This window comes from Panulirus ornatus, chromosome 15, assembly GCF_036320965.1.
Source record: "Panulirus ornatus isolate Po-2019 chromosome 15, ASM3632096v1, whole genome shotgun sequence".
In the NCBI taxonomy this organism is placed as follows: Eukaryota; Metazoa; Arthropoda; class Malacostraca; order Decapoda; family Palinuridae; genus Panulirus; species Panulirus ornatus.
The window spans coordinates 18,520,160-18,543,870 of NC_092238.1; the positions used below are offsets into that span (position 1 = coordinate 18,520,160).

The following is a 23,711-nucleotide window of genomic DNA, read 5'->3' on the forward strand; positions in this document are numbered from 1 at the left end:
TCAGAGCCAAAACATCCAGGTTCCTTTCCTCAAACATACTACCTATCTCTCCTTTTTTCACATCTTGGTTACATCCACACACATTTAGGCACCCCACTCTGAGCCTTCGAGGAGGATGAGCACTCCCCGCGTGACTCCTTCTTCTGTTTCCCATTTTAGAAAGTTAATACAAGGAGGGGAGGATTTCTGGCCCCCCGCTCCCGTCCCCTCTAGTCGCTTTCTACGACACGCGAGGAATACGTGGGAAGTATTCTTTCACCCCTATCCCCAGGGATAATATACTATATATAATAGTGTGTGAAGAAGTATCAGGAGAGACTGTGTACAGAATGGAAAAAGGTGAGAACAATGGAAGTAAGGGGAGTGGGGGAGGAATGGGATGTATTTAGGGAATCAGTGATGGATTGCGCAAAAGATGCTTGTGGCATGAGAAGAGTGGGAGGTGGGCTGTTTAGAAAGGGTAGTGAGTGGTGGGATGAAGAAGTAAGAGTATTAGTGAAAGAGAAGAGAGAGGCATTTGGACGATTTTTGCAGGGAAAAAATGCAATTGAGTGGGAGAAGTATAAAAGAAAGAGACAGGAGGTCAAGAGAAAGGTGCAAGAGGTGAAAAAAAGGGCTAATGAGAGTTGGGGTGAGAGACTATCAGTAAATTTTAGGGAGAATAAAAAGATGTTCTGGAAGGAGGTAAATAGGGTGCGTAAGACAAGGGAGCAAATGGGAACTTCAGTGAAGGGCGTAAATGGGGAGGTGATAACAAGTAGTGGTGATGTGAGAAGGAGATGGAATGAGTATTTTGAAGGTTTGTTGAATGTGTCTGATGACAGAGTGGCAGATATAGGGTGTTTGGGTCGAGGTGGTGTGCAAAGTGAGAGGGTTAGGGAAAATGATTTGGTAAACAGAGAAGAGGTAGTAAAAGCTTTGCGGAAGATGAAAGCCGGCAAGGCAGCAGGTTTGGATGGTATTGCAGTGGAATTTATAAAAAAAGGGGGTGACTGTATTGTTGACTGGTTGGTAAGGTTATTTAATGTATGTATGACTCATGGTGAGGTGCCTGAGGATTGGCGGAATGCTTGCATAGTGCCATTGTACAAAGGCAAAGGGGATAAGAGTGAGTGCTCAAATTACAGAGGTATAAGTTTGTTGAGTATTCCTGGTAAATTATATGGGAGGGTATTGATTGAGAGGGTGAAGGCATGTACAGAGCATCAGATTGGGGAAGAGCAGTGTGGTTTCAGAAGTGGTAGAGGATGTGTGGATCAGGTGTTTGCTTTGAAGAATGTATGTGAGAAATACTTAGAAAAGCAAATGGATTTGTATGTAGCATTTATGGATCTGGAGAAGGCATATGATAGAGTTGATAGAGATGCTCTGTGGAAGGTATTAAGAATATATGGTGTGGGAGGAAAGTTGTTAGAAGCAGTGAAAAGTTTTTATCGAGGATGTAAGGCATGTGTACGTGTAGGAAGAGAGGAAAGTGATTGGTTCTCAGTGAATGTAGGTTTGCGGCAGGGGTGTGTGATGTCTCCATGGTTGTTTAATTTGTTTATGGATGGGGTTGTTAGGGAGGTAAATGCAAGAGTTTTGGAAAGAGGGGCAAGTATGAAGTCTGTTGGGGATGAGAGAGCTTGGGAAGTGAGTCAGTTGTTGTTCGCTGATGATACAGCGCTGGTGGCGGATTCATGTGAGAAACTGCAGAAGCTGGTGACGGAGTTTGGTAAAGTGTGTGGAAGAAGAAAGTTAAGAGTAAATGTCAATAAGAGCAAGGTTATTAGGTACAGTAGGGTTGAGGGTCAAGTCAATTGGGAGGTGAGTTTGAATGGTGAGAGGCTGGAGGAAGTGAAGTGTTTTAGATATCTGGGAGTGGATCTGGCAGCGGATGGAACCATGGAAGCGGAAGTGGATCATAGGGTGGGGGAGGGGGCGAAAATTTTGGGAGCCTTGAAAAATGTGTGGAAGTCGAGAACATTATCCCGGAAAGCAAAAATGGGTATGTTTGAAGGAATAGTAGTTCCAACAATGTTGTATGGTTGCGAGGCGTGGGCTATGGATAGAGTTGTGCGTAGGAGGATGGATGTGCTGGAAATGAGATGTTTGAGGACAATGTGTGGTGTGAGGTGGTTTGATCAAGTAAGTAACGTAAGGGTAAGAGAGATGTGTGGAAATAAAAAGAGCGTGGTTGAGAGAGCAGAAGAGGGTGTTTTGAAATGGTTTGGGCACATGGAGAGAATGAGTGAGGAAAGATTGACCAAGAGGATATATGTGTCGGAGGTGGAGGGAACGAGGAGAAGAGGGAGACCAAATTGGAGGTGGAAAGATGGAGTGAAAAGGATTTTGTGTGATCGGGGCCTGAACATGCAGGAGGGTGAAAGGAGGGCAAGGAATAGAGTGAATTGGAGCGATGTGGTATACAGGGGTTGACGTGCTGTCAGTGGATTGAATCAAGGCATGTGAAGCGTCTGGGGTAAACCATGGAAAGCTGTGTAGGTATGTATATTTGCGTGTGTGGACGTGTGTATGTACATGTGTATGGGGGGGGTTGGGCCATTTCTTTCGTCTGTTTCCTTGCGCTACCTCGCAAACGCGGGAGACAGCGACAAAGTATAAAAAAAAAAAAAAAAAAAAAAAAAAAAAATATATATATATATATATATATATATATATATATATATATATATATATATATATATATATATATATATGTACCTATACATTTTTGCTTGCCTTCATCCATTCCTGGTGCTACCCAGCCCCACAGGAAACAGCATCACTACCCCCTGCTTCAGGGATGTAGTGCCAGGAACACAGACAAAAAAGGCCACATTCATTTACCCTCAGTCTCTAGCTGTCATATGTAATACACCGAAACCACAGCTCCCTGTCCACATCCAAGCCCCACAGACCTTTCCATGGTTTACCCCAGATGTCTCATGTCCTGTTTCAGTCCATTGACAGTATGTTAATCCCAGTATATCACATCATTCCAATTCACTCTATTTCTTGCATGGCTCTCGCCCTCCTGTATGTTCAGGCCCTGATCGCTTAAAATCTTTTTTGCTCCATCCTGCCACCTTCAGTTTGGTCTCCTGCTTCTTCCTTTCTCGCCACCTCTGACACATATATCATCTTTGTCAACCTTTCCCTGCTCATTCTCTCCATATGTCCAAACCATTTCAACACACCCTCTTGTGCTCTCTCTACCACACTTTTTATTTCCACACATCATTAAATTTTAGGGAGAATAAAAAGATGTTCTGGAAGGAGGTAAATAAAGTGCGTAAGACAAGGGAGCAAATGGGAACTTCAGTGAAGGGCGCAAATGGGGAGGTGATAACAAGTAGTGGTGATGTGAGAAGGAGATGGAGTGAGTATTTTGAAGGTTTGTTGAATGTGTTTGATGATAGAGTGGCAGATATAGGGTGTTTTGTTCGAGGTGGTGTGCAAAGTGAGAGGGTTAGGGAAAATGATTTGGTAAACAGAGAAGAGGTAGTAAAAGAGGTAGTAAAAGCTTTGCGGAAGATGAAAGCCGGCAAGGCAGCAGGTTTGGATGGTATTGCAGTGGAATTTATTAAAAAAGGGGGTGACTGTATTGTTGACTGGTTGGCAAGGTTATTTAATGTATGTATGACTCACGGTGAGGTGCCTGAGGATTGGCGGAATGCGTGCATAGTGCCATTGTACAAAGGCAAAGGGGATAAGAGTGAGTGCTCAAATTACAGAGGTATAAGTTTGTTGAGTATTCCTGGTAAATTATATGGGAGGGTATTGATTGAGAGGGTGAAGGCATGTACAGAGCATCAGATTGGGGAAGAGCAGTGTGGTTTCAGAAGTGGTAGAGGATGTGTGGATCAGGTGTTTGCTTTGAAGAATGTATGTGAGAAATACTTAGAAAAGCAAATGGATTTGTATGTAGCATTTATGGATCTGGAGAAGGCATATGATAGAGTTGATAGAGATGCTCTGTGGAAGGTATTAAGAATATATGGTGTGGGAGGCGAGTTGTTAGAAGCAGTGAAAAGTTTTTATCGAGGATGTAAGGCATGTGTACGCCTAGGAAGAGAGGAAAGTGATTGGTTCTCAGTGAATGTAGGTTTGCGGCAGGGGGTGTGTGATGTCTCCATGGTTGTTTAATTTGTTTATGGATGGGGTTGTTAGGGAGGTGAATGCAAGAGTTTTGGAAAGAGGGGCAAGTATGAAGTCTGTTGGGGATGAGAGAGCTTGGGAAGTGAGTCAGTTGTTGTTCGGTGATGATACAGCGCTGGTGGCTGATTCATGTGAGAAACTGCAGAAGCTGGTGACTGAGTTTGGTAAAGTGTGTGAAAGAAGAAAGTTAAGAGTAAATGCGAATAAGAGCAAGGTTATTAGGTACAGTAGGGTTGAGGGTCAAGTCAATTGGGAGGTGAGTTTGAATGGAGAAAAACTGGAGGAAGTGAAGTGTTTTAGATATCTGGGAGTGGATCTGGCAGCGGATGGAACCATGGAAGCGGAAGTGGATCATAGGGTGGGGGAGGGGGCAAAAATTCTGGGAGCCTTGAAGAATGTGTGGAAGTCGAGAACATTATCTCGGAAAGCAAAAATGGGTATGTTTGAAGGAATAGTGGTTCCAACAATGTTGTATGGTTGCGAGGCGTGGGCTATAGATAGAGTAGTGCGCAGGAGGATTGATGTGCTGGAAATGAGATGTTTGAGGACAATGTGTGGTGTGAGGTGGTTTGATCGAGTAAGTAACGTAAGGGTAAGAGAGATGTGTGGAAATAAAAAGAGCGTGGTTGAGAGAGCAGAAGAGGGTGTTTTGAAATGGTTTGGGCACATGGAGAGAATGAGTGAGGAAAGATTGACCAAGAGGATATATGTGTCGGAGATGGAGGGAACGAGGAGAAGAGGGCGACCAAATTGGAGGTGGAAAGATGGAGTGAAAAAGATTTTGTGTGATCGGGGCCTGAACATGCAGGAGGGTGAAAGGAGGGCAAGGAATAGAGTGTATTGGAGCGATGTGGTATACCGGGGTTGACGTGCTGTCAGTGGATTGAATCGGGGCATGTGAAGCGTCTGGGGTAAACCATGGAAAGCTGTGTAGGTATGTATATTTGCGTGTGTGGACGTATGTATATACATGTGTATGGGGGTGGGTTGGGCCATTTCTTTCGTCTGTTTCCTTGCGCTACCTCGCAAACGTGGGAGACAGCGACAAAGCAAAAAAAAAAAAAAAAAAAAAAAAATCTCCTTTACCCTTTCATTACTTACTCGATCAAACCACCTCACACCATATATTGTCTTCAAACATTTCATTTCCAATACATCCACCCCCCTCCGTACAACCTTATCTATTGCCCATGCCTCACAACCAAATATTCCTTGTATCATTTCCACATGAAATTATGTTTTTGAGTATTTTCTTGTGACAGTCTCTGTCACTCTCATAGATTTGATATTCATTATCAGTCTTATATTTTTCAACATGTACTCTTATGTAAATCATTGTTTTGGGGTCCTTTATTTCGGTGGAGCCTTTTTTTTTTTTTTTCTAACGCTGCATAGTAATTCCTACTACTTATATTTTTCTTGTATAAGAGTCAAATGTCACTTGTAAACTTGTTGAGACTATTAATTCTTTTTTCTTTTTCCACCATTAAGAGTTCACTGATATTCTGCACTTAATTGGCTTCATCCCTAAGATATCTGTTTGTCCTTAAAACCCCCAGTATTTTTTGTGTTATACCATAATTCTTGATTAGTTTGAAGTACTTTTCAGAATGCTTCAAGGTACACATGTGGCAAAGAGAGGGGTTATAGTGGTCTCATTTCTTAGGGATAGGCATTGCAAAGGCATGCTTACATATAGAAAGTTTGGGTTTTTGAATAGTGGCGAAATAGGTATGCAAAGATCGATGCTAGTTCAGAGGCACACTCCCTTGGAACCCGAGGAGTTATGTCATCTGAGCCAAAAAGCTTGTCCACCTCAAGCTGGAAGAGTGTGTGGAAGACCTTGCATGGGGAGAATATAGGAGATGGCATAGTTTCAGTGGGAGGAGATAAGGGCAGAGGATTAAAGGTGATTCATTCGATTCCTTCAAGGTTGAGTTAGAGGAAAACAAGGTATGTAAGAGAATGGCTATATCAGTTAGAGTGTTAGTAGTTAGAGGAAAATAAGGTACCACTGGGAATGGCTTTAGATTGTTAGTAGTAGCCTTATCACATCAGAAAGATGAGGAATGGTTGGATTACAGAAGTTGTAGGAGAGGGTTTTGTGTAAGGATCATACAGATTTGTCAGTAGAACTCAAGTCAGCACACTTTCTTCTTAAAAAAAGTGTGTTTGGCTTTTCAAAGAACAGCTTTACAATGATTCCAGGCAGACATGAAAGCAGACAGGTTTTAGGGAGCACACTTTCTTCTTAAAAAAAGTGTGTTTGGCTTTTCAAAGAACAGCTTTACAATGATTCCAGGCAGACATGAAAGCAGAGCAGGTTTTAGGGGAAAGATGGAGTTTCATGGTCTAGTTTATACCATCCTGATGCTACAGTTATCAGAGGAGGAGCAATCAAACTATAACTGAGGAGAAAAAGATTTGGAAGATGAAAAGTAAGACTGTATCTCTGCCAAGATATCCTGTGCTATGTGTTCAGCACAATATGAGGCATTCTTACAATAGAGAAGCAGTACCCACCCTAGGGAAAGCTAGTAAAGTTGTTCAGGGGTAACCTTTGAGCTCTCCCAAGTGCCAAACTTGGCATGTTAAGGGGGGATAGAGGATGGGTGTGCCCAACTAGAATTAACAGAAGTGTGATTGTGCTGTAAAGTGTTAGAAATGGTGCATGAATAGTGGGAGGGTTCTGAGGTTAAAAGAGGTCAAGTATGTTAGAAGAGTGGTTGTGACAGTCAGGGACTCAGATAGGGTGTTTGATTTATTGTTCCAGATTGTTAAGTCAAGATGATGAAAAGGCCTTTGCTCCACCAAGATTTTCCCAGTTAAAGCCTAACCAATTGTTCTGCTATGCATTGAAATCCCCGACATAGAGGATCTCAGTGCATGGATGTGAAGAGAGCAGAGCTTCATGGGAAGAAGTCAGAGAGTGAAAGAGTTGTATGTAGTTAAAGGTAATAGAGGGTACAGAGATTTTCTGCCAGGTGGCATCAAGGTCATGGGACTCAAGATCCATGAGGCATACAGTAGGTGTCTTTGAACTGCAGTAGGCGCAAACTATACCCTTGGAGCAGAAATGATGAGAGGGATTATAGTTGGAGATTTGACATTGGAAGGAAGAAGCAACTTTGGATAGTCGAATTTCAGAGAGGAGAAGATTAGGGGAGGAAATAGACAAATGATTTTCAGTGTCCTTAGATTTTATAGTAATTTAGAATTGTTGATATGTTGAGGTTAGCAACTTCTAGAGCTTTCAGTTTGAATATGACGTTTTCCATCTCCCAATTTTTGTCAAACTCCAAAATAAATAGTAAAATCATATATAAATTCAAATGTTATATCATTCATAGACCCCATCACACTTAACTCCCAACCCTTATTTGTACACAGTAGGCCAACAGAAATGTAAAGAATATGTATGAGAAGTACTTAGAGAAGCAGAAGGATTTGTACAGTGTCTGCAAAAAAACATTCTCTCTCTCTCTCTCTTCTCTTCTCTTCTCTTCTCTTCTCTTCTCTTCTCTTCTCTTCTCTTCTCTTCTCTTCTCTTCTCTTCTCTTCTCTCTCTCTCTCTCTCTCTCTCTCTCTCTCTCTCTCTCTCTCTCTCTCTCTCTCTCTCTCTCTCTCTCTCTCTCTCTCTCTCTCTCTCTCTCAGGGTGAAATCATCATATGTCTTGTCTCTTGTCTGTGAGACCGTTGTTTTTAATGGTGTGAGCACCAGCAACCTGCCTAAGGCTATCTTGAGGAAAGCATATTCTGTCTTTACTACTCATGGCTGCCACTCATTATTGGAATTTTGCTTCTGGATGCTGTATTTCTTCCATCTGTGCTTCAAGATGTTGGCTCTTACCTTTATAAGGAAGAGAAAGCCTGAATTCTTGCCAGCAAAGAAGAAACTGTGGTCATGTGTGAGATATCTTTGTGCACTGGTGTTCAGAACACATGATCAGGTGGCTGCCTCCCATAATACCTCATCAGTGTCTCCTCTCTTACAAGAGATCAAAAGCCTGTGGACAAAAAACATGGACCAAAAATACTTCAGGAACCTTGCTCATATCATTTCTGTACGTCTGCATATGGTAATGAAGGTCAAAGGAGTGATGACAAAGTACTAGAATGTAAGTGTGACATCGTCCTTGAAAATTCAAGGGGAGGCGGACAAGCTTTTTTTGTGGACACTGAATGTGGCATTTATGGATCTTGAGAAAGCATATGGTAGCTCTTATAGAGATACCTGAATGGAAAGTCTTAAGAGTGTATGGCATGAGAGGAAAACTGCTTGAAACTGTGAGAAGTGATCATCAAGTATGTAAGGCATGAGTATGAGTAGGAGGAGTGTTTCCTGATGAAGGCTGGTCTGTGGTAGTGGTGTGTGATGTCACTGTGACTGTTTGATTCGTTTGTGGCTTAGGTGGTGAGGGAGATAAATGCAAGAGTCTCTGTGTGAGGAGTGAGAATGCAGTCTATAGGGGATGGGGGGGATGGGTAGTGAGTCAGTTATTGTTTGCTGATAACAAGCACTGGTGGCAGATTTCAGTGAGAAACTGCAGAAGTTGGAACTAAGTTAGGAATAGTGCTTGAAAGAGAGAAGTGGAGAGAATATGTGAATAAGAGCAACATTATTAGGTTTAGCAGGAGAGGAGAGACAGGGTAGTTGGGTGCGAGTTTGAATGGAGAAACTTTCAAGGAAGTGATGTTTTAGGTACCTGGGAATGGACATGTGCCCTCCTAATACCTTTCCCTCTCTGTTAGACCTTCCTCTTTCTCTGTTCACTGTACCAGCATTTGTGGTCTCTATAATATAACCTCTCTCTTCTGTTGATCATCATCTGTCTGGTACCTCTCCTAACATCTTATTTCTCTCTGAGACACTGTTGTCTAATGATCTTACTAGTCCCTTTTTTCATATCCAATTATAATCTTCTCTCATGATTCCTGTTCAAAGGTGGTGTTTGTGCTTATTCCAACATTAACACTCCTGTTGCACACCTCAAGGACCTTAAGTCCCCAAACTTTGATTCTTTGTGGCTCAAGGTCTTTCTTCCACTATCACACTTTTCCTCTGTTTTGCATATTGTTTACCTAATTCTACAAATGTTGTATCTTTCTTTGACTGTCTGAACTCGTGCCATGACACTGTGACATCCTTTCACCCGCAAGGCAAGATCCACTACTTCGGGGATTTCAACGTTCACCATAGGGAATAGATGAATTCCTCCCATATGAAAGGTGGAGGGAATGAAGCCACCATGATCTCCATTTTCAATGATTTAGAGCAAATCATCACCCACCTTACCCTCATTCCTGATTGCTGTGACAGCTCTTCTAATATTCTAGATCTGTTTTTCACCTCTAGTCCATCCAGCTGTAACTACACAATTTGGCCCCGAATTGGATCATCTGATCACACTTTCAGAAATGTATCTATTATAATGGCACCTCCTCATCCAGCAACCCTTCAAAACGTAAATACTAGCACCTTTCAACAAAGCTGACTGGAAATACTAAGATAACTTCTTCCATGACTTTCTTTGGGTAATTGCCGTTTCTTTGCTTTGTCGCTGTCTCCCACGTTAGCGAGGTAGCGCAAGGAAACAGACGAAAGAAATGGCCCAACCCACCCACATACACATGCATATATGTACACTTCTTTTTTTTTTTATTATTATACTTTGTCGCTGTCTCCCGCGTTTGCGAGGTAGCGCAAGGAAACAGACGAAAGAAATGGCCCAACCCCCCCCCCATACACATGTATATACATACGTCCACACACGCAAATATACATACCTACACAGCTTTCCATGGTTTACCCCAGACGCTTCACATGCCCCGATTCAATCCACTGACAGCACGTCAACCCCGGTATACCACATCGCTCCAATACACTCTATTCCTTGCCCTCCTTTCACCCTCCTGCATGTTCAGGCCCCGATCACACAAAATCTTTTTCACTCCATCTTTCCACCTCCAATTTGGTCTCCCTCTTCTCCTTGTTCCCTCCACCTCCGACACATATATCCTCTTGGTCAATCTTTCCTCACTCATCCTCTCCATGTGCCCAAACCACTTCAAAACACCCTCTTCTGCTCTCTCAACCACGCTCTTTTTATTTCCACACATCTCTCTTACCCTTACGTTACTCACTCGATCAAACCACCTCACACCACACATTGTCCTCAAACATCTCATTTCCAGCACATCCATCCTCCTGCGCACAACTCTATCCATAGCCCACGCCTCGCAACCATACAACATTGTTGGAACCACTATTCCTTCAAACATACCCATTTTTGCTTTCTGAGATAATGTTCTCGACTTCCACACATTCTTCAAGGCCCCCAGGATTTTCGCCCCCTCCCCCACCCTATGATCCACTTCCGCTTCCATGGTTCCATCCGCTGCCAGATCCACTCCCAGATATCTAAAACACTTCACTTCCTCCAGTTTTTCTCCATTCAAACTCACCTCCCAATTGACTTGACCCTCAACCCTACTGTACCTAATAACCTTTCTCTTATTCACATTTACTCTTAACTTTCTTCTTCCACACACTTTTCCAAACTCAGTCACCAGCTTCTGCAGTTTCTCACATGAATCAGCCACCAGCGCTGTATCATCAGCGAACAACAACTGACTCACTTCCCAAGCTCTCTCATCCCCAACAGACTTCATACTTGCCCCTCTTTCCAAAACTCTTGCATTTACCTCCCTAACAACCCCATCCATAAACAAATTAAACAACCATGGAGACATCACACACCCCTGCCGCAAACCTACATTCACTGAGAACCAATCACTTTCCTCTCTTCCTACACGTACACATGCCTTACATCCTCGATAAAAACTTTTCACTGCTTCTAACAACTTTCCTCCCACACCATATATTCTTAATACCTTCCACAGAGCATCTCTATCAACTCTATCATATGCCTTCTCCAGATCCATAAATGCTACATACAAATCCATTTGCTTTTCTAAGTATTTCTCACATACATTCTTCAAAGCAAACACCTGATCCACACATCCTCTACCACTTCTGAAACCACACTGCTCTTCCCCAATCTGATGCTCTGTACATGCCTTCACCCTCTCAATCAATACCCTCCCATATACTTTACCAGGAATACTCAACAAACTTATACCTCTGTAATTTGAGCACTCACTCTTATCCCCTTTGCCTTTGTACAATGGCACTATGCACGCATTCCGCCAATCCTCAGGCACCTCACCATGAGTCATACATACATTAAATAACCTTACCAACCAGTCAACAATACAGTCACCCCCTTTTTTAATAAATTCCACTGCAATACCATCCAACCCTTCTTATGTGATGAAATTTCTTTCTACACCAAACGTATAGCCGAGGTTATTCTTGCAGGAACGGAAGCATTTATCCCCCTTCCCTCAAAGATGTCTTTTTTCTATCCATGGTTCACCCTTTCCTCTTTTGAGGCCATTCAGGCAAGGGATCAGGCATATCAGGCTTGGAAATCTCTCCTTCCTCTGACTTCCATTAAGCTTTTATTGCTGCCAGTAATCATTGCAAGTATGTTATCTTTGAGGTAAAGCATTCCATTATTTAGAGGAAGTGTGATAACCTCTCCTCGTCATCCACTGATAGGTCTTTCTGGTCTTTAGCTAAGGGCATCTCTAACAACTTTTGTTGCTCTACCATTCCTTCACCTTTCCAATCTGACAGTATTATAGCTGTCTCTCCCAAAGACAAAGCAACTCCCTTTGGTTCTTGTTTGCCCTCTAACTCCTCCTTGGATGACTCTAACATTCCTTCACACCCTGATGTTCCTCTTATTAATTCTGTGAAATCCATGGAATCTCTGAGAACTTTCCAAAAAGTGCTTCTTTCTCTGAACACAAGCAAGACTTATAGTTCTGATAGCATTCATCCCTGTGTACTGAAAGAGTGTGCCTCTGAACTTCCACCTGTGCTTGCTTGTCTATTCCACTTCTATTTAAAAACTAAAACTTTCCTTCTTAGGTGCATATGTAGATACATCCCATCCCTAAGAAGGGTGACCACTCTGACCCTTTTAACTATTGTACTATTGCTTTGACATCAACCATTTCTAAAGTCTTTGAATCCCTTCTCCCATATCCTTAGACACCTTGAATCTCACAGTCTTCTCTCTGATCACCAGTATGGCTTCCATAAGGCAAGATACACTGGTGACATTCTTTCCTATCTTACTAATGTCTGGTTATCATCCCTGAAAGATTTTGGGGAGTCTTGTACAGTTGACCTTGACATATCCAAAGCTTTTGACAGAGTTTGACATTGGGTTCTCATCTTTAAGCTTCCTTCTTTTGGATTCTCTCCCTTACTTTGCTCCTTCGTATCTAACTTCCTCTGTGGCCGATCTATTTCTATGGTTGTTGATGGATCTGCCTTACCCTGTCTCTTCATCAACAGTGATTTCTGTACTGTCCCATACACTTTTTTCCTTTTTAATATATGATTTCCTCTCTTCCACAAGTATCCAAGTGCACTCATACGCTAACAACTCAAAACTGCATTCATCCACATCCTTCAGTTCTGTTCCTTCTCTCACTTGCTCTGCATCTCATCTTGACATAGCTTCCTTAGTAAACTCAGACTTGGACAGGATATCTCAGTGTATGCATGAAATTTAGTTAGTTTAGTGCTTCCAATACCCAGTTTCTACTCTTCTCTCTAATGAGAACTCCTTACAACTCTTGTTTCTCCTTTGACAGTTCTTTAATTCCAGCTCTTGATTCAATGAACATACTTGTTATTACCATGATATCCATTCTTTCTTTGAAACCCCACATTGTGGAAAAAGCTAAGTATGCCTCTAAGAGATTGGGAGTACTGTTTAGATGTCAAAATTTCTTTTCTTCCCAACAGTTACTCTGCTTATACAAAAAATTTATTCATCCTCGTTGGGAGTGCTGCTCTTGGGTGGCTCTTCTAGCTTTGCATCTTTACTTGACAGTTACACCAGAAGCAGTCAGACTTATGCTGTCTCAAGCTAACCTCAAAACTTTACCCTTTTACCCTGCACTGCAGCGTTGGCTCACTTTCCCTCTTCTATAGGGATTACTGTGGTTTTTGCTTCCAAGAGTTGACGGCATAATATTCAGCAAGCTGCTGCAACACATGAATACTTTGTGACCAACTCAAAGTTGGGCTGTGTTGTTAACTGTTTCTTTCCCCACACCTCGAAGCATTGGAACTGTACCTTTTCATGTCTTCTAACAACTATGAACTAGCACATTTTAAAAGAGGTTTTTCACTTCCTCCAAAATTCATAAATAATTTTCCTTGTCCCTTCTTCCCTTTCATTGTCCTCTGTATATTTCAATGTAGGCCTTGATGTGGACTTTTGCCCATGACTGGAGCCTCCAATGTTAAAAAAAAAAGTAACTTTTGTGTGGAAGTAATACAAATATATGATAAATGTTAGAAACTTATTATAACCTGGGAAAAACAGGTTATTAGAAAATTGTTCACACAAAAACAAGAGATTTCAGCTTGCTGATCTTTCTTTTTCCTTCATACTATTATCTATCTCCCATGTTAGCGAGGTTGCATTAAGAACAGAGGACTGGACCCTTAAGGGAATATCCTCACCTGGCCCCCTTCTCTGTCCCTTCTTTTGGAAAATTAAAAAAAACGAGAGAGGAGGATATCCAGCCCCCCACTCCCTTCCCTTTTAGTCGCCTTCTATGACACGCAGGGGATACGTGGGAAGTATTCTTTCTCCCCTATCCCCAGGGATAGGGGATATCATGATGTAAAGTATTATATTGTAATTACAGTGTCTGTTACTATTATGGTTAACGTTCTCAATTTTTATTTGTATCCAAGGGGCATGTTTTACCTGTGCCATTTGGTTGATCATGAAAACAAAAAAGTTGCTTATTGAGGCTGAAAGCTTTTGAGAGTCATTCCTTTATTAGCTACTTTAGGGTGAGCTACTTTGCTATATATGCAGTGAGACAACATAGATGAAAAGGGGAAGATAAAGGCTTGTGCTGCTTCAATACCTTTAACCACTTAATACCTCCAGATGGATATTTATGCAAGCTAGGCAATGTCTCAAGACAGATATATACTCATAACATTCTGGGGCTTGATTTCAAGGCCATGCAGCAAACTTGGGTAATGGCTGAGGTGGCTGTGCACCATAATCTTTCTCCACAGTCTTCCAACCAAGCCAATGAGGGCAAATTTGCCTGAGTTTCTAGGAACGAAAATGATCAGTTCTTAGACAGATGTAGAGGATCAGGCAGATGACGATTCTGAATTATTTGATGATGATGACCTGTTTTTGGATCAAGTGGAAATTAATTTTGTGGACAGTAACCGTTTCAGCATCAAAATTTTACCAAAATGTGGCAGGAAAAGGTATTCTAGCAAAATTGGAGACAGTGTTATCAGTGCCTACCAGACCTTTACAATAGTATTTTAGACTGGAATGGCTGGTAATTAAACTTTTATAGTTTTACTCTCATGAAAAATTATTAGTGAAGGACATTGATCAAAGCAAAAAAGATATGTGAGATGTAAGATAAAACATTGGCAACTGTGAGATGTAAGATAAAACAGTGGCAACTCACTTGATTCTCAGGCCTCATTCACACTTATTTAGCATGCAGTGCTAAAAATATACAAACTTCTACATATTATTACAGTGAATGTAGTTGATGAAAAATATTCCTAATTTTTTTTTTCTTTTTTAACTGATATATGAATATCCATAAATCTGTGTGTTTGAATATATTTTTAAACAACTTGAATTTTGAGGGTTGGAGAGGATAACTTAATGGAACATTAAGGAGTTAGACGCAATTTGATTGATGGGAATGGTGTTCCAGTTACGAACAGATGTCACTCCTCACCCATTTGCCGCTGCATGTGGAAGTACTGCCTCCCTAAATCCTTCCACTCTTCTTGTTTCATGTACTCATCACCTTAAGTCACTCTTCACTCAGTCTCTCTTGATATCTCTGCCCACAGAGACCTTTCCCAAGATTACTCACTTTTATCACTTTCATCCAACCCTCTTTTCCAAAAACCACTTGCTGCAAACAGTACATGATCTGATATTCCACCTCATTATGTTTGCATCCAGTGACACCACTCCCCTCCCACACACGCACACACACACACACACACACACACACACACACACACACACACACACACACACACACACACACACACTTTGCACACCTGTCAGATAATACAGTATCTTCACACATCTTATTAAGACCAAGTATTCCCAGTTACCAATTATTTTCCAACACACACTTGACAGGCAGTTCACCATTTTCATTTACATCGGATATCATATGTCTCCCAATTAGATTGTCACCTGCCACAACTTTCACTCACATTTAAATCCCCATCTTGAGGACTCAATCCCTTGCATCAAAACTGCTGAAGTGTTCATTCATCACCTGTAGGAAAATTCCCCTCTCTTCCTTGCTACTATCACTATCAGATGCATAATCACCAAAGATCACCTACTTTCATAGTCTACTTCCATTCTTACCCACATCAGGCTTGAACTCATTTTCTTACACTCTTTAACTCATTCCCACAGCTCCTCCTCAATCAGAAATGCTTTCCCTTCCTTTGCTATCATTCTTACACAACCCAGACATTATATAAATTATACTCAATTATTAATAAGGTACTTCATTTTAATAGGAACTTGACTAATACGTCTGATAATTTTTCAGCTTCGACTTCTTTCGGGAAGTGATAGCAGAAGGAAAGCAGCTTGAATACATTGATGAATATGTTGGCCCTTTTCTGCTTGAGTGGCTGCCAGGACTGCTAGCATCTGCGCAAGCTGCTGATGCTTTGAATCTTATTATTGTCTTAGTCAAGTTTAATTCTGCCTACTTAGATGAGCCTGTGGTCACTGGCTATGTTAAGTGAGTATTGTTGCAAATAGTGCAATCAATCTAGATTCTTTGAAATACATTAATGGATTATTTTGATGAAACATATTTATCATTACATATTAGCAGAGACTTCAAATTATTCGTGTTTTCCTTCATATATATGATGCAGGAATTCAGTTTTGTATTCTTATAGATTTTCTTTTCTAGGCAAGTGGTAACTCAGCTTCATAGAGCAAACAATGAGGCAGAGGCTTTGCTCTGTTTACGTGTCTTGGATGCTGTACTTGCCTACAGTTATCTTCCCTCCTCTGCACTTCCTACTTTCATTACTGCTCTCACAAGAGCTGTCAGTGTGCCTCAACTGACTCCAGAAGCTTGGAAGGTATGCTCCTTTTTCTACAGATTTATAATTCTGGCAAATTATTTTCATGAAATGTTAGTACTAGATCTGGAACAAACTACCTCAAATGTTATATTAAGCCAGTAATTTAAAATGATTGAACACATTTGTTGTGTATGTTGTACCTCTTTGATCTGGCAACCTTGGGACCTGGCCATTGTGGCAACCTTGGGACCTGGGCATTGTGGCAACCATGGGATCTGGCCATTACCGGACCACATAAAATGCCGGAAAACAGAAATTGACCCCTAAGTTATACACAATTGACAATCTGATCTCATAGTACTCTCACAAAGTCTTTACAGAAAATCTTTTATCCATTTTTTTCTGTAGCTCCACCTTTTCAAGCATAGCTAATGATTTATGCTTATGCTTATTTGCATTAGCACCATCTTCTGCACCTTTTGGTCTCTTGAATGACATCCTGAAGGGCTAAAATACAGCTGAATATAAGAAATTAACAGGACTGTGAATTAGGTCAGCTGCAGGGTAAACAGATTTTGGTGCTTTGCTACTGCTATCAGAGCGACCCTGGTGGCAGATCCACAAACTAATAACTAATGGCAGCAGATTCAAAACATGCCAGACCATAGATGCAACCTGTATAACTGTCTAACTACCTACTTGCAGAGGCAAGCCAAATTCTTTTTGTGCAGTATTGTTTTTTAGAATAAGGAAGGAGCAACTGCTTCAGTTATATGGTAGTCAAATGAACACGCTCTATTTTTCACTAATAGACAGAACCATTCGGTTGCCTGAGAAAGCGCTTGCTTGATGAGGAGTTTAAATGCTATTTTGCCCCTAAAAGTGAGATATATCCATAAAGATTAGATTCTTTTGACTATCATGAAACATATGAAGCTGGCAGATTTTTTTGCACTGGACCTACCGACCACATGCACAACTTGTTTTGGGGTAAAATGTCATGGCACAGAGGTGAGATAGTGCCAGGCAGTCATTTACTACCATTCATTTTCACATGCTTACAGGTATTGTGTGAACCTGTCAACTTTTTTTTTCATTTCAGCTTTCAGAGTCTTTCACTTTAAAATCTGGTCTAAAAGGATGTTTGATCGGTATATGTTTTTTAGTTTTGAACATTCTATCATATGAATATTGCAAGTACACTGAAACCGCATTAATTCATGACCATTGGGGCTCTAGCCTGATCAGTTTACTGAAAATCACAAACTTTCTCATGTGAGTTATCTCAGCAGTATGGACTTCTTCGTAGTTCATGATTCTTTTTGTGCAGTATTGTTTTTTTAGAATAAGGAAGGAGCAACTGCTTCAGTTATATGGTAGTCAAATGAACAGGCTCTGTTTTTCACTAATAGACAGAACCATCCGGTTGCCTGAGAAAGCACTTGCTTGATGAGGAGTTTAAATGCTATTTTGCCCCTAAAAGTGAGATATATCCATAAAGATTAAATTCTTTTGACTATCATGAAACATATGAAGCTGGCAGATTTTTTTGCACTGGACCTACCGACCACACGCACAACTTGTTTTGGGGTAAAATGTCATGGCACAGAGGTGAGATAGTGCCAGGCAGTCATTTACTCCCATTCATTTTCACATGCTTACAGGTGTTTTGTGAACCTGCCAACTTTTTTTTTTATTTTAGCTTTCGGTGTCTTTCACTTTAAAATCTGGTCTAAAAGGATGTTTGATTGGTATATGTTTTTTAGTTTTGAACATTCTATCATATGAATATTGCAAGTACACTGAAACTGCATTAATTCATGACCATTGGGGCTCTAGCCTGATCAGTTTACTGAAAATCACAAACTTTCTCATGTGAGTTATCTCAGCAATATGGACTTCTTCGTAGTTCATGATTTTTCTTAACTTTCTTCACTGCATCGTGAAAATTTTATGGGAATCATGGAAATCTCATCATTTGGGCACTTGGGAATTCATGGAATCCATGGCTATCACTAAAAAGGCGAATCTCATGCCTGGTGAGCACAATTCAGTACAGTACATACTATTTATAGTGTATATATTATTGCTATCCCTGGGGATAGGGGAGAAGGAATACTTCCCACACATTCCCTGCATGTTGTAGAAGGTGACTAAATGGGATGGGAGCGGGAGGCTAGAAACCCTCCCCTCCTTGTATTTTAACTTTCTAAAAGGGGAAACAGAAAAAGGAGTTGTGGGGAATGCTCATCCTCCTCGAAGGCTCAGATAGGGGTGTCTAAATGTGTGTGGATGTAACCAAGATGAGAAAAAAGGAGAGATAGGTAGTATGTTTGAGGAAAGGAACCTGGAGGTTTTGGCTCTGAGCGAAACGAAGCTTAAGGGTAAAGGGGAAGAGTAGTTTCGGAATGTTTTGGGAGTAAAGGCAGGGGTTGGTGAGAGGACGAGCAAAGGAAGGAGTAGCACTACTCCTGAAACAGGAGTTGTGGGAGTATGTGATAGAGTGTAAGAAAGCAAACTCTTGATTATGGGTAAAACTGATGGAGAGAGTTGGGTGATTATTGGTGCCTATGTACCTGGGCATGAGGAGAAAGATTACGAGAGGCAAGTGTTTTGGGAGCACCTGAGTGAATGTGTTGGCAGTTTTGATGCACGAGACGGGTTATAGTGATGGGTGATTTGAATGCTAGGGTGTGTAATGTGGCAGTTGGGGGAATAATTGGTGTACATAGGGTGTTCAGTGTTGTAAATGGAAATGGTGAAGAACTTGTAGATTTGTGTGCTGAAAAAGGACTGGTGATTGGGAATATTTGGTTTAAAAAGAGAGATATACATAAGTATATATATGTTAGTAGGAGAGATGGTCAGAGAGTGTTATTGGATTACATGTTAATTGATAGGCACGTGAAAGAGAGACTTTGGATGTTAATGTGCTAAGGGTGCAACTGGAGGGATGTCTGATCATTATCTTGTGGAGGCAAAGGTGAAGATTTGTAGAGGTTTTCAGAAAAGAAGAGAAAATGCTGGGGTGAAGAGAGTGGTGACAGTAAGTGAGCTTTGGAAGGAGACTTGCATGAGGAAGTACCAGGAGAGACTGAGTTCAGAATGGAAAAAGGTGAGAGCTGGGGACGTAAGGGGAGTGGGGGAGGAATGGGATGTATTTAGACTGTGGCTTGCGCAAAAGATGCTTTTGGCATGAGAAGCGTGGGAGGTGGGCAGATTAGAAAGGGTAGTGAGTGGTGGGTTGAAGAAGTAAAATTATTAGTGAAAGAGAAGAGAGAGGCATTTGGACAATTTTTGTAGGGAAATAGTGCAAATAACTAGGAGATGTATGAAAGAAAGAGGCAGGAGGTCAAGAGATTGGTGCAAGAGGTGAAAAAGAGGGCAAATGAGAGTTGGAGTGAGAGAGTGTCATTAAATTTTAGGGAGAATAAAAAGATGTTTTGGAAGGAGGTAAATAAAGTGCGTAAGACTAGAGAACAAATGGGAACATTGGTGAAGGGGGCTAATGGGGAGGTAATAACAAGTAGTGGTGATTTGAAAAGGAGATGGTGTGATTATTCTGAAGGTTTGTTGAATGTGTTAGATGATAGAGAGGCAGATGTAAGGTGTTTTGGTCGAGGTGGTGTGCAAAGTGAGAGGGTCAGGGAAAATGTTTTGGTAAACAGACAAGAGGTAGTCAGAGCTTTGCGGAAGATGAAAGCCGGCAAGGTGGCGGGTTTGGATGGTATTGCTGTGGAATTTATTAAAAAAGGGGGTGACTGTGTTGGTGACTGGTTGGTGAGGATGTTCAGTGTATGTATGGCTCATGGTGAAGTGCCTGAGGATTGGCAGAATGCATGCATAGTAGCATTGTACAAAGGCAAAGGGGATAAAGGTGAGTCTTCAAATTACAGAGGTATAAGTTTGTTGAGTATTCCTGGGAAATTATATGGGAGGGTATTGATTGAGAGTGTGAAGGCATGTACAGAGCATCAGATTGGGGAAGAGCAGTGTGGTTTCAGAAGTGTTAGAGGATGTGTGGATCAGGTGTTTGCTTTGAAAAATGTATGTGAGAAATACTTAGAAAAACAAGTGGATTTGTTATTTTGTTTATATTTATTATCCACAAAAAAACTTTCCATGGTTTACCCCAGATGCTTCACATACCCTGGTTCAATCCATTGACAATATATATGCGTATATAAGTGGATGGACCATTCTTCGTCTGTTTTCTGGTGCTGGTTCACTTGACGTGGGAAACAGCAATCAAGCATAAATATATATTTGTAAATGCAACCTATTTTACACCTAGAATGTGCATATTTGTGTGATTATCTATTTGTAATCACTGTATGATAAAGGGATGGAGATTTACACTCATGTAAACATACACATGTATATACATACATGTCCACACACACACATATACATACCTATACATTTCAACGTATACATATATATACATACCCAGACATATACATATATACATATGTATATAATTCATACTTGCTGCCTTTATTTATCCCTGTCGCCGCCACGCAACACATGAAATGACACCCCTTCCCCCTTCACGCGCACGAGGTGGTGCTAGGAAAAGACAACAAAAGCCACATTCATTCACACGCAGTCTCTAGCTGTCATATATAATGCACCGAAACCACAGCTCCCTTTCCACAACCAGGCCCCACAAAACTTTCCATAGTTTACCCCAGACGCTTCACGTTCCCTTGTTCAGTCCGTTAACAGCACGTCGACCCTGTTATATCACATCATTCCAATTCACTCTATTCCTTGCATGCCTTTCACCCTCTTGCATGTTTAGGCCCTGATCGCTCAAAATCTTTTTCACTCCATCCTTCCACTTCCAATTCGGTCTTCCACTTCTCCTCGTTCTCTCCAACTCTGACACATATCCTCTTTGTCAATCTTTCCTCACTCATTCTCTCCATGTGACCAATCCATTTCAATACACCCTCTTCTTCTCTGTCAACCACACTCTTTTTATTACCACACATCTCTCTTACCCTTTCATCACTTACTCGATCAAACCACCTCACACCACATATTGTCCTCAAACATCTCATTTCCAACACATCCACCCTCCTCCACACAAGGCTATCTGTAACCCATGCCACACAACAATATAACAGTGATGGAACCACTAATCCTTCAAACATACTCATTTTTGCTCTCTGTGATAATGTTCTCGCCTTCCACACATTCTTCAATGCTTCCAGAACCTTCACCCCCTCCCCCACCCTATGACTCACTTCTGATTCCATGGTTCCATCCGCTGCCAAATCCACTCCCAGATATCTAAAACACTTCACTTCCTCCAGTTTTTCTCCATTCAAACTTCCCTCCCAATTGACTTATCCCAAACTCTACTGTACCTAATAACCATGCTCTTATTCACATTTACTCTCAGCTTTCTTCTTTCACACACTTCACCAAACTCAGTCATCAGCTTCTGCAGTTTGTCACCCAAATCAGCCACCAGTGCTGTATCATCAGCGAACAACAACTGACTCACTTCCCAAACCCTCTCATCCATAACAGATTGCTTACTTGCCCTTCTCTTCAAACCTCTTGCATTCACCTCCCTAACAACCCCATCCATAAACATATTAAACAACCATGGAGACATCTTGCACCCCTCCCGCAAACAAACTTTCACTGGGAATCAATCACTTTCCTCTCTTCCTACTCGTACACATGCCTTTCATCCTCGATAAAAACTTTTCACTGCTTCTAGCAACTTGCCTCCCACACCATATACTCTTAATACCTTCCACAGAGCATCTCTATCAACTCTATCATATGCCTTCTCCAGATCCATAAATGCTACATACAAATCCATTTGCTTTTCTAAGTATTTCTCACATACATTTTTTTTTTTTTTTGAACTTTCTAAAATGGGAAACAGAAGAAGGAGTCACGCGGGGAGTGCTCATCCTCCTCGAAGGCTCAGATTGGGGTGCCTAAATGTGTGTGGATGTAACCAAGATGTGAAAAAAGGAGAGATAGGTAGTATGTTTGAGGAAGGGAACCTGGATGTTTTGGCTCTGAGTGAAACAAAGCTCAAGGGTAAAGGGGAAGAGTGGTTTGGGAATGTCTTGGGAGTAAAGTCAGGGGTTAGTGATAGAATGTAAGAAAGTAAATTCTCGATTAATATGGGTAAAACTGAAAGTTGATGGAGAGAGATGGGTGATTATTGGTGCATATGCACCTGGGCATGAGAAGAAAGATCATGAGAGGCAAGTGTTTTGGGAGCAGCTGAATGAGTGTGTTAGTGGTTTTGATGCACGAGACCGGGTTATAGTGTTGGGTGATTTGAATGCAAAGGTGAGTAATGTGGCAGTTGAGGGAATAATTGGTATACATGGGGTGTTCAGTGTTGTAAATGGAAACGGTGAAGAGCTTGTAGATTTATGTGCTGAAAAAGGACTGATGATTGGGAATACCTGGTTTAAAAAGCGAGATATACATAAGTATACTTATGTAAGTAGGAGAGATGGCCAGAGAGCGTTATTGGATTACGTGTTAATTGACAGGCGCGCGAAGAGAGACTTTTGGATGTTAATGTGCTGAGAGGTGCAACTGGAGGGATGTCTGATCATTATCTTGTGGAGGCTAAGGTGAAGATTTGTATGGGTTTTCAGAAAAGAAGAGTGAATGTTGGGGTGAAGAGGGTGGTGAGAGTAAGTGAGCTTGGGAAGGAGACTTGTGTGAGGAAGTACCAGGAGAGACTGAGTACAGAATGGAAAAAGGTGAGAACAATGGAAGTAAGGGGAGTGGAGGAGGAATGGGATGTATTTAGGGAATCAGTGATGGATTGCGCAAAAGATGCTTGTGGCATGAGAAGAGTGGGAGGTGGGTTGATTAGAAAGGGTAGTGAGTGGTGGGATGAAGAAGTAAGAGTATTAGTGAAAGAGAAGAGAGAGGCATTTGGACGATTTTTGCAGGGAAAAAATGAAACTGAGTGGGAGATGTATAAAAGAAAGAGACAGGAGGTCAAGAGAAAGGTGCAAGAGGTGAAAAAAAGGGCAAATGAGAGTTGGGGTGAGAGAGTATCATTAAATTTTAGGGAGAATAAAAAGATGTTCTGGAAGGAGGTAAATAAAGTGCGTAAGACAAGGGAGCAAATGGGAGCTTCAGTGAAGGGCGCAAATGGGGAGGTGATAACAAGTAGTGGTGATGTGAGAAGGAGATGGAGTGAGTATTTTGAAGGTTTGTTGAATGTGTTTGATGATAGAGTGGCAGATATAGGGTGTTTTGGTCGAGGTAGTGTGCAAAGTGCGAGGGTTAGGGAAAATGAGTTGGTAAACAGAGAAGAGGTAGTAAAAGCTTTGCGGAAGATGAAAGC

General features: G+C 41.4%; 1 protein-coding gene across 1 annotated transcript in view; it reads left to right on the forward strand.

The window, feature by feature from the left end:
- The window catches only part of LOC139753738 (tuberin-like), a 466,749-nt gene that overhangs the window by 41,878 nt on the left and 401,160 nt on the right, over window positions 1–23,711 (forward strand). Inside the window, exons 3-4 of the mRNA XM_071670535.1 lie at window positions 15,871–16,068; window positions 16,246–16,420. Of these exons, the coding sequence (XP_071526636.1) occupies window positions 15,871–16,068; window positions 16,246–16,420 (373 nt within the window). The remainder of the gene's footprint in view (window positions 1–15,870; window positions 16,069–16,245; window positions 16,421–23,711) is intronic.